This window comes from Perca flavescens, chromosome 1 (assembly GCF_004354835.1).
Source record: "Perca flavescens isolate YP-PL-M2 chromosome 1, PFLA_1.0, whole genome shotgun sequence".
In the NCBI taxonomy this organism is placed as follows: domain Eukaryota; kingdom Metazoa; phylum Chordata; class Actinopteri; order Perciformes; family Percidae; genus Perca; species Perca flavescens.
In genome coordinates this window covers 1,675,643-1,687,500 of record NC_041331.1, presented here as the reverse complement: position 1 = coordinate 1,687,500, position 11,858 = coordinate 1,675,643, and the positions used below count along the sequence as shown (strand labels likewise).

At 39.9% G+C, this 11,858-nt stretch overlaps 1 protein-coding gene across 1 annotated transcript in view; it reads left to right on the top strand.

The window, feature by feature from the left end:
* rhpn2 (rhophilin, Rho GTPase binding protein 2) overlaps positions 1-10,628 on the top strand; it is a 34,988-nt gene extending 24,360 nt beyond the window's left edge. Inside the window, exons 7-15 of the mRNA XM_028600771.1 lie at positions 645-811; positions 2,739-2,926; positions 3,132-3,288; positions 5,042-5,161; positions 5,285-5,479; positions 5,866-5,942; positions 7,222-7,368; positions 8,653-8,808; positions 9,466-10,628. Coding sequence (XP_028456572.1) covers positions 645-811; positions 2,739-2,926; positions 3,132-3,288; positions 5,042-5,161; positions 5,285-5,479; positions 5,866-5,942; positions 7,222-7,368; positions 8,653-8,808; positions 9,466-9,732 — 1,474 coding nt within the window. The 3' untranslated portion in view covers positions 9,733-10,628. The remainder of the gene's footprint in view (positions 1-644; positions 812-2,738; positions 2,927-3,131; positions 3,289-5,041; positions 5,162-5,284; positions 5,480-5,865; positions 5,943-7,221; positions 7,369-8,652; positions 8,809-9,465) is intronic.
* Positions 10,629-11,858: the final 1,230 nt, after the last annotated feature.

Below are 11,858 nucleotides of genomic sequence, written 5' to 3'. Positions count from 1 at the left end.
TCAAATACATCTCCCATATTTACTCTGGGTTTTTAACGTCTCTGGTCACGCGACTGTTAGAAACATGCCAAGGTTTTTTAGGTCAGGTAGAATCTATCTCCATTGATCTTGTTGTTTGTTTGCTACCTGTACTACTGCTGTAGCGCGCTGGGTTTGCATTTTTACAGACCATCTGGCATCCCGGCCTGGCTGTCAAACTGGGCAGTTGATAACAACACAGAGGCCAAAACACAGACATTCTGTCACGGAAGGGAAATTTCAAAGGAGAAAATACTGGCTTTAGCATTGGTGTCAGACAAGATAGTATTTCAGCTTAGCATGTTACCTTAATATCTGATGACATATTGTAATCATTTTTGGATTTAATACGGGAATATATATCATATTGGACTTTTAGGTAAAGTTACAACACATTGTGGCAAAGAGGCTTTTATTCTTGCTGTAAATGTACCTGTTTGATTCCTACAGAGAATGTTTTTTAACTCAAAATCCCATATTCTATATTACTAGATATATCTCTTACATTGTTTATCTTTTTGGCTTTTACTACATCATTTATTCTCAGTAAGGCACTTTGTGGTTGTTTTCTTTTCTTATCTGCTTTACAAACATAAGTAGTGACAGCTTATACTTCTTTCCTTCAGGTACGACTCTTTTACAGGAGTGCCGCTATGCCAACAGAACCTCTCACTGGAGAAAGCCAGTATCCTCTTCAACATGGCCGCCCTCTACTCTCAAATCGGCACCCGTAGTGACCGACAGACAATAGCCGGCCTGGAGGAGGCCATCTCTTCCTTCCAGAAAAGTTCAGGTAGGAAGAGACACGAGTCATAAACTGGTTTAACCAGACACCTCCTCTCTCACCAACATTTTCTCTTTGACATGTAAAACAGCCCATCACTTCGCCAGGTGTAGTGGTTTATTCAAACTAAAAATGTTCTTTCCCCTTGCTGACACTTCCTTATGACCTTCACTTTAAAAAGGCATACACTGTTCAGAAAAAAATGCAATGGTATGAACAAATACTTATTTTCAGAGTATGTGCCAGCCTCCACCCTCTGACTTCTGCACCATGACGGAGAATGAATGCAGTTAATGTTTCTCTGGCTTCTTGTCATGTGGCTAAGGTCCAGAGAAGCACCCATCATATGAACTGGTTTGCCAACCCTCTGAGGTTTCAGGAAGCTCAGAAAAGTCTTGATAGAATTATGACTTGGCAGTATGAGTATTGCACTATAATTACAGCTCTGAACAGGCCACAGCTTTGGTTATGTTGCTTTGATGGATATAATTTAGGCTTGTACTAAGTAAAACAATTATGTTGTTCTGAGTAACATTGTCACCAGTATAAAGAGCCAGTAATAAACTAAGCTGGGAGGTGAAATGCAGGGATGCTTTCTGTAGCAGGGCTGCTGCAGTGCCCTTTGGCCAGAGACACAGGGAGGTTTCAAGGCTGGGAGGAGCCAGCCAACAATGGCAGAACCTTATATGAAGACTAGCAAGACAGTGCTCTGTTATTAAGTTGTCTACATCTCTCTGCTGCTAGGTTATTAATTTGTAAAATAAGAGGGAGGCACTCTCAGTTGGAATGCAGATGGTCTTATTGCTTCCATCGAACATAAAAAGTCATTTAGGAAGGTTTGCGTCTTGGCTCAACTTTAAAGAAGCACACAGACATTGATCTCACTGCTAGCAATGGATACTGTAGTAACCGCAACAGAGCTTAGGAAAGGAAGAAGTAGATGCTCTGACAAACGGAATCACTTAATTCTCTGTGTGGAACCTTTTAAAACATTTGTATGAGTGTCAGTAATTAGGGTTAATGGACCAGCATGCTGAAGTCATTATGTGGACCAGCAAACTATATGCTCTCCCAAATGGACTATTTGAGTTTTGCATGAATATTCACTGTTGCCCAAAACATTAACTTCACTAGTATTACTAACTACTACTGTCAGAGTAGTCTATATCCTCAACGTTCCACTTCCGGGATTACTCCGTTGCCGCCGGAAAATCCGCCGGATTTCACTCATTTAGGCCGGATATCCGTTGCCTTGGGCTTCTTTTGTGTTGTATTTTAAACTCCGGTCGATATCTGAGCACTATGGTTAACTGCTCCTCAGACCTCTGCAGGGTAAATCCAGACAGCTAGCTAGAATATCTGTCCAGTCTGAGTTTTCTGTTGCACGTCTAAAACTACTTTTAAACGTACACATGTTCCACCAAAACAAGTTCCTTCCTAGCCTATTTTGCAGCCACACCGCGGCTTTTCGTGCTTTAGAGGAGGGTCTGGCAAAGCGAGACAGAGTCAGAGTAACTTGTTAAATGCTGGGGGGCTACATATTATAATTCTGGGTTAGACAGAACATATGGATACAATCTACCTCTCTCCCCATTCAGCTCCCACTCACACACAAGACTCAAACTATCGGGGTTCACTGTGGACATAAGAAAGATAAAAAAGATTATATTTCCTAAATAGGATCTAGGTTATCCAGGGTAACATGCTTGTCTTTTAAATAACTGACCAAAAGCTCTTTATTCAGATTGCCAGACAAGAATGTCTACAGAATAAGAAGAAGCCTTGTTAGCCTGCCAACTGAACTACATAATAATAATAATAATAATAATAATAATAATAATAATAATAATTATTATTATTATTATTATTATTATTATTATTATTATTATTGGAATAGTTTGGTTTCGAGCTATGCTGACCTCTCGTTTTCCCCCAGGTATCCTGAACCACCTGAAAGAGACACACACCCACACTCCCAGCTACGACATGAGCCCAGCCATGCTCAGTATGTTGATTCGGATGATGCTTGCTCAGGCTCAGGAGTGCCTGTTTGAGAAGACTGCACTGCCTGGGATCCGAAACCAGTTCTATTCCCTGATGAAAATGGCCCAGGAGGCTGCAAAGGTAAATCTCAGCAAAAACACAGTCCTCACATTATTTAGGCACAGTATTCTTTCTTTCGCTGTGGACTTAGTAGGGTATATTGTAGGTAAAGTGAATGTAAAGTAATAATGTCACCACAGTCCAATTCCTTACTTCTATCAGCGATTGTATCCAGATCAGAGCTTTTCATGTGCTCCCAGTAACTCTATCCTCCTTTTCCTGCCAGGTCTCAGAAATCTACGACCAACTCCATCAGTCCATGATCCAGACGCCAATCAAAGACAATGTCCCGTTCTTCTGGTCCACCATGTCGCAAGTCAAAACCAACCACTACCGCTCCATGGCACACTATTTTGCTGCCTCAGCGCTCCTGGACCACCAGTGTAAGAACTAAGAGATGAGACATTTTAACAATTTTCACACAGATTGCATATTTTTAAGGGATGCCAGAGCATGGTTTAACAGAATTCAGAATTTAGAGAAAATCAGAAGTGAAAAAAAGAATCTATTATTTGCTAGTTATTCTAGATTCAAGCTACATTATATAAGCATGCAAGCTATTTTTTCCTGCTTATGAAAAGCACTACTGTCAGAGCAGGACTTTTTTTGCAATGCATAGTTATTTGCATAAAGTGTGCACTGGTACCCAAATACAGTAGTGCCCTAGATGCATGCTAGAGACCCATGTGTTCTCCACATACTGTACATACTGTAACACAAAGTAGTTTAATAATCTTCTTATGTAGTGGCAAAGTTAACACAAATCAAATATTGTCCCTCTTTTGACAACAACACAGGTAGAGTTTATCAGCAAAGTTTTATTCTCATAGTGATTAACAATCTCCACCCCCACTCTATCTGCACATCCACTGTACAAGTTTGAATCTGCTTGTTCTATGGTATTAGCCTGGCTGTTATGTTGACTTTGAACACCCGAAAACCTGATTCTTCTGCCATACAGGCCACTGGGTTGGTCATGTCAGATGGCTGGACTAAACCACAGCCGGCCACAATGCTATTGCGTAACAGCTATTTACGCACACAACCAATGGTAAAGAGAGGCTCACTTTCCAGGAACTCAGTGGCAGGATGGGCAGAGAGTGAGAATGAAGAAAAAAGAGAGATGGTTGGAGTGAGCGGAATTGAGTGGATGTACTGTAGACTGCTGGGGGATTAAAGTTATGTAGCCTCTTAATGCTGCCTGCATAATGAAGTGGCAGAGAACAAGTGAGAGAGCCAGCGCCTGAGTGAGAGAGGACGTTTTGATTAGTGAACAAAAACCCTCCAGTAGTGCCGTTGCTAATCTTGTATCATACTGCTTTAGTTCTTAATGACTTATTTTTGTTCTTAATGACTTATCTTATAGACTTAAATAGACACAACTAATCATTTAGTTGAACAGTTAATTCATTTGTTATTCCCAACCTTGTAATGAGTCCATAATTCAAAATGCCCTACTGCTATGCATTAACATTTTTACACTGTTGTCATGGTCTTGTTTTTATCCTTTTTCATTCTTAGTACACATTCAAAATTACAATTTAGGGAAGATAAAAACAAACTGAAAATAAAAACAAATAAAATAAAACTACAGCAGATTGTATTAAGATCACCATGGATGGTCCTGGTTTTAGCCAGTGCTATGAATAGGGCAGGACTGAAAAGAGGAACAACAGAGCGAAGCAGCTTTGAGTTTGGCAGCTCATTAGCAGATTCCTGTGAATCAGGATAATAGATCAATTAACCACAGGACTGCAGAGAAACAACTCAAAAACAGGACAGAAGGAAGATTGCTTTAGTAAACGGATCAACTGCAAACACTAAAACCTAAATAAACTTTATGCCATCACTTAGATGCAGACTAGGCAGAGGAAGCCTACAAAAGTTCAGATGCAGTTTAGACAGTTTAAAGTGTGCAACAATGTATGTATGCATTGTGCACTGACTTATCTATATACAGTGTCCTGTGTACCTTTTTCAAATTCATATTTTGTACAATTAAAGCAATCCTGGCATCACATCATGCCATTCAATAGTGTTAGCCATTTCTTTTTTAATCATTCACCCCGATCTGGGTGGTACACAACATTCAATTTAGTTTTTCTTTAACACCGACTGTTTGCGGTCTGTGTTTAGTGAGTCTCAGTGACGATGAGGACCAGCAGGAGAAGACCTTGTCACAGGTTTATGATCGTCTTCCTGAAGGACGCTCTCCTCTTGACATCCTGAAAAGGAAAGATGAACGTGAACGCATTGGTAAGTGTGAGCACTTTAGGCTGACCTCATCTCCTTTTCTCTTTTATTTTCTTATTCACTCCTCCTCTCTGCTACCCACTTCTCCTCATCGGTCCTATGACAAATTCTCCATCCTCTCCCCAGGTAAAGCACACATTCGTCGGGCCATACTGGGTCATGAGGAGGCTCTAAGGATCTTTGGTTTGTGCCACCACTTAAACAAGCTGGAGGCCCTGCAGGAGATTTTAAAAGCCAGTCACCAGCGCTCGCTCAACAAGTGCAGTGAAAATGAAGATGAGGAAGAGTTCACGGACTACACGGAGGCCCCAGACATCATTTGTGAGTCTTACATGTTTTATAGAGAAGACAACAATTAGAACAATTGTAATGTTTATTTAAGTCTCTGAGGTGACCGCTATTCTTCCTGTGGTTGACATGGAAACTAACCAGTCACCTTAGTGTCACCACAACAAACACTTCACAAATGACACTCATGTCAAGCAGGAAAAAAGTGTTCATTTGTGAGCTTTGTCTCTCAGGAAACGGTTCGTAAAAAGGCTGCACGGTTGTGTACCGCACCTACTGCATTCAGATGTGATAAGGGACAGATGATGTAATGTTTACACTGATAACTCCCTGCCTGCCTCTCTACAGGGTGACAGTTGAAATGTGGTAGTGACAGTAAACATTGTAGAATGACAGCTTTGTTTTTCTCCCTTCCATAGCTAAAACAGAGCACAAAGCAGAGATGGAGGTTCCCGCAACCACAAAGGTGAAAGTCACAGACTTCTTCCAGAGGCTGGTATGTGGGTACTAATATTCTTCCACTCACATTGCTGTTTTTACTATATGATTGTTGGTTTATTCATCAAGTGACATGAAATGGCTCTGGATTTGTGTTTTAGACATCGGAAGTGTACTTATTTGTTTGAACACCCAGAGTGTATTTTCTGTTATTTCTGAATACAACCAACCAAGGTGAGTCTCTTGGAAGCTTTGGCACATTTTAGCAGCAGGCAATCCAAAATCCTATCTTGTTCCCAAAGTCTCCTGGACTTTCATCCATAGCAACAAATGCAAAACTAACACCTAACCATGGGCAGGATTTTCATTGTGTTGACTGGGAGGGGGGACTGGCATCCTCTGTCATTGGAACTGGAATCTTTTGTTTATGTCCTCTGACTGAAAGAGGCATTCAATTGCGAGTCATTTATTTCAATTTTCCATTTCAAGACTAACAACTGTAGAAGCAAATGATTGGTAAGGACAGACAACTGGTGTAAGCAGTCTCTGTGAATAAGGTTCCTGTTGTAAAATCCAACCTGGCTCTTCATTAACAGTCTCAGCAGCAACAAGACTCAAATCAGATTAATGAATTTATTAGAATTAATCGATAATTGCAGCCATACTTGTGTCATGCAACTATACAGTACAGTATGGTAGATACTCTTCCTGAAATTGTCAGAGGTGATTACTATAGGGGAATTTAAGTTATTTTTTCTTTAAAATAGTTACAAAATGGTACCTGCTATTTATGCTACCTAATACTTATGCATTATAACGGTTTTATTTGGTTTTATTTGTATTATATATATATATATATATATATATATATATATATATATATATATATATATATATATATATATATATATATATATATCCATCCCAACATTCAAGTAGACATAAGTCACATGTTCAGTATGGGATAAGGATTGTGTGTCTTTTCAAAAGGAAATGTGACTGGCTTGGTGAGACTGCAAGTCTGGAAACAAAGGGCTGGTTTAGGGGAGATTGATTATTTCAATATATACTCAGTGGCCACATGGCTTTTGTGTACCCCCTGAGTGTACATAGTATATGTACAGATGTACTAACAGTATACCGATGTGGACTTATTATGTTGAACTAGCATGTAAGGACACAAGAAAGAATTATTTTTATGGATTTTCAGTTTTTCCCCAGGCTGTCACCAAATATTTGAATTCTAAAAGTCTTAAAGGAGAGGATATTGTCCACTTAAGTTTTAAAAAAAAATATATATATATTGACCTCAGCATTCCCAAACTGTCTCCAATCAGGGCCCTCTGTCAGTCTTCTCAGCCAAGCAGCGGTGGACAGCCCCACGGACATTACATCTTTGCCCAGAAGACAGAGACCTGGGCTTTACCCTGAAAGGGGAAACCCCAGTCCAGGTGGTTTCGTTGGACCCCCTCTGCAGAGCTGCTGTGAGTCAACCTATATTCCTTACCTTTGGCTGAACATGGGATCTCCTATTTTGCAGCCAGCCTTTATTTCAATGAATGTCAGTATGGTATTCAAATCAGCTTGCAGAGACTTGAAATGATCTTGAGATAGAATAGAATCCATCACAGCGAACATCATCCTCGGATTTACGTTCTGTAACCGATTTTTTAGTTATGGATAAAACATGCAAATCCATCTGTGAATGCCATTTTTGCCCCTTTTTTGCCGTAGGATGATATATTATGATGACCCACTGAAGGTCATTGTTTTCTCTCATCTTTATTAACCGATGAGTCACCAGATACATCTGTAGTCCACACCTAGGACAGGGGAAGGGTTTTCATCATCTGCAGGCTGTTAGAAATAATTTAACAAACTGTGCACAAAAACTATATTATTTCAGGGGCCATGTTCAGTACTGTCTTTGGTTAAACTTTAACAAAAGCCAGAAGCATACATTGCTCAATATTAACTCCCTGCAACAGGATTAACTAGCAGGGAGTGACTTTGGCTACGGAGGGAGAACTAACAGCTTACAATTTCATGCATGCTTGCCCCCTGAATGACAAATAAGTTAAAATGACACATACATACAATGTCTTATTTGCTCAGAGAACCGTTGAATAAATAAAGTAATTCTCGGAAACCTAACCAGCCTCAAAGAATGTTTGGAGAATGTTCTCTCCCCCTCCACAGCCACTCTGGCTACTAATTTAATTAAGAATCGAAGAGTATTTTCTCTCTGCAATCCTTTTCAGTCTGACAGCTCATTAAGAGGTGCTGACAAAGAGCAGACTCTTATAAGGCCTTGCAGGCTATGCAGAGAAACAGATTAGTAGTATTACATAAGTCTAACTAGGCCAAACTCCTTATAACTTTTAATACTGCATTCAACAGGATTTATTTAGGAACCAACTGAGTTTCTAACCTGCCTCTGGTGAACACAGATCAAGTTATCAGACAGAAATAGCTGAACTCATGTCGATAAGACCGATTTCCCACAGCTATGAAGTAAGGTGCTCTGGTACACACAGACACTTTGGCAAATGTTTGAGCTGCTTTAAAAAAAGCTTTGTTTGGGACTAAACCTCTGTTTTCTCTGCTGATCCCAGCTGTCTCCAGGGTGTTGATGGAAAGTAGGTGAACCTGACTTGGTTGCCATTCAAACAAACCTTCAGCTGTAAATATTTACTGTCTGCTGCAGCATCAGGGCATTTCACTGGCCCTCCTCTCTGACTCCTGTTCCCCCCCAATGTCTTTTCTAGGCTGACGGTCTGAAGGAGGGTGACTACATTGTTGCCGTGGGCAACACAGATTGCAAATGGATGGGCGTGAGCGATGTGATGCGGCTGCTGAAGGATGTGGATGAGAAGGGGATTGACATCCAGGTGATCAGCATTATGGACAGCAACCCACCAATGGTATGCCATGCTCTTTCCTTCCTATTGGCTGAGAAAAAAGCCATTGGTTTTTGTATCCGATGACTAAACAGCACAGTTAGAATTTCTCCTTTAAGGTAAATTGTCTAGACACTTTCTCATAAGACATCTTTGGATATGACATACATGTAGTGCATAAAACCAATTCCAGCTGTATGACTTTGAAATAATCTGACCAGAGTAAACTGACAAATTCACAGCAGAAGAGTTTTTTGGATAGTAGAGGAAATGGTTCGTGAGCCAGTGCCCTAATTATCAGGACAAAGAGCTCAAATCATTTAGTTTTAGGCTTATTCTCAGTGGGACATGCACGGGCTGGACAGAAAAAGCAACGTTTAGCAGTGCAGTCCCATTGTTGTTAGAAAGTAAGAATATGTGAGAAAGTTTAAGGAGTTGGTACAACTTTATTTATTTTATATTGTTTGTTATTTTGTCCAGCACTTTTCATATTAGGCACAGCTGCTACTCAATAGTCTGTTTATGATTCTGGGTATTTATTGACCTCTGTTGAGAAAATGACTAACTTAAATTGCTAACTTATTGACCCCACATATTGATTGAGCCTGTATGGCATCCAGTGAAACGCTGGATGGCAATGACTTTTTTTTGCTAAATGTCACTGTCAATTTCTCTGTCTAGCCTACCAAGAGTGCCACCTTCTGCGGAAACCTGCCTAAAACCTACTCCATGATTTGTCTGGCCTATGATGATGACGACAAGAACCCCAAGTCCCGCAAAGTAACCAAGAAGTCGTCCTTCCTCAGCTGGGGTCTGAAGAACAGGCTGAAGAGCGCCAGCACCCTCAGCCTTCCCACTGCTGACCACTCCGGGGGCCTTCCTTGGAATAAACCCTGTCCCACGTTCCCCAGCTCCAGCACCTACAACAACGACAGTGCCCTCTACTGAGCTAGCTGCAGACTTCTTACTGTCTGCAAGATTCGTTTAGTATGCATATTAGGCCTAGTATGGCTGTATACAGTACTGTGTTGTAGAGGTCGACCGATATGGGTTATTCTCTGGCCGATGCCGATCTTTAGAAATCAGGGTTAGGCGACGTCCGATAAATGCTGCAGATTTATTTTGGCCAATATGTGCTTGTTTTTAAACCTCTATTTAAAAGATAAAATGTAACACTAATAATTACTTATGATACACAAAATTTCTCAACAAAACACTTTACCAATCTGCACTTGTATACTTAAATTAAAAATGTATAATGTAAAAACATATATTGTATAAATAAATGAAAACCGGTAGGAAGAAAATAAACTTTGTGAAATAAGCTTTTCAATGAAAAAATTAAAAGTTTAGTGCACTCAGCAACATTTATCAAACTTCTGTGAACTTTCATAAATAAAATAAATTAACACTTTTAACAATAGGAGTGCTGCACACAGTAGCCAGCAGCAGCATTTCTTTGTTTTAGTTCTGAAGAAAATGTATAACACTAAACTAACTATAAAATCGGCTTGATATACTCTGATATCGGTCGATGCCGATTATGTAAAAAATGCCAAAAATCGTCCGATTAATCAGTCGACCTCTACTGTGTTATACCCATACTGGACCTGCTATGGTACAGTACCAGTGCCCTTTGGTGTCTTCACTGGAATACTGAACAGTAGTGTATGTAGTGTATGTAGCTCGTTTGTCACCGGTGTAATGATGACATTTCTGCCAGCTACCTTGGAAAGTGGCTGTGCCAAATACTGTATATAGGTGCCTTTGTTGTACATGGACACCTTCCCAGCACAGGTCAGTATCTGAAGTAAACTAGGCTGCGCACCAAACACAATGGGAAATCCTTCTGTACCATACTAGTATGTGTACAGCACAGGACAACTGCACTCTGGGGAAAAACATACCAGTTATCATTCCAGTCTATATATATCTACACAGCACTGAGACAGGCCTCTAAGTTAAACTGTCATCTCAGTATGTTTTCTTGAAGAAAAGCTCCAGACGAAGTGAAGGACGAAAACAAAGTTGTACAAACACACCCAGTGTCGGTTTCTACTTGACTGCAAGGGGGATAATTTTATTGTGGCTTACGCAGTCCCTTGTTAGTTCCATTGTATACTGATGTAGCTGTGCGCTGTGCAGTTATGTTCTGTGTGTGTCCTCAATACATGTCATGTTTCATACTGTATATGTGAAGGATTAGGTCATTGCCACGATATTTGTTGTAATCGGTGGATACTGATCAGTGTTTGGGGTTTGAAATGCATACATTTTCTAAATTGATATGTAGATGTTATAAACCTTGTTGCAGTATGTTAAACAATGATTGAGGGAAAAACAAATTGTGCAGTTGTTTTTTGTCTAGGGAGAGTTGATGAATGCAATGTTCTATAAGCTGCTAAAAAAATCATATACTGTATATATACACCTTGGTTTTGTATTATTACTTTTGTAGTTGTAAAACAGCCTTTGAGGATTATTATTTCTGCTAAGTGTCATGCCTGGGACAAAGTGTAAATGGAAAATATTGGTATTTTAGGTTTGCTTAATGTACCAGATATGCCACAGACCAAAATGCCTCCATGTCCCTAATATGCCAGGATGTACCATTTCCTATCCTGACTCATCTTACCCTGTTCTGGCCCTCTCTTATCAGTGCTGCTGCTGTCTGGCAGTTTGTCAATTTGTAAGAAGAGCATGAGCTATGTGTCTCTCTGTTAATGTGAATCTTGATGTAGTTAAAAGGTTATTTTGTCTCCACAAGGGAAGAATGTGGGTAGACTGCATCGCACCTAGACAGCCGGTCAATTAACCGTGACTTTGATCAAAGCCCGCAGTCAGGTTTATACTATTTGTCTCTACCTGTCTTAGTCCTAGTCACATCCCACATTTTACTGACACTTTGCAGTGTTGGACTATCTCTTTATCTACAAAGTAGATTATTATACACATTTGATAATCAAATTATTTATGTAATAAAAACAAATACTCAAAAAAAAAATATGTATATACACCTTTATGTTGTAGGTTTCAGAACAGTTTAGTAATGGTCAAGTTGTGAATTTTTACAC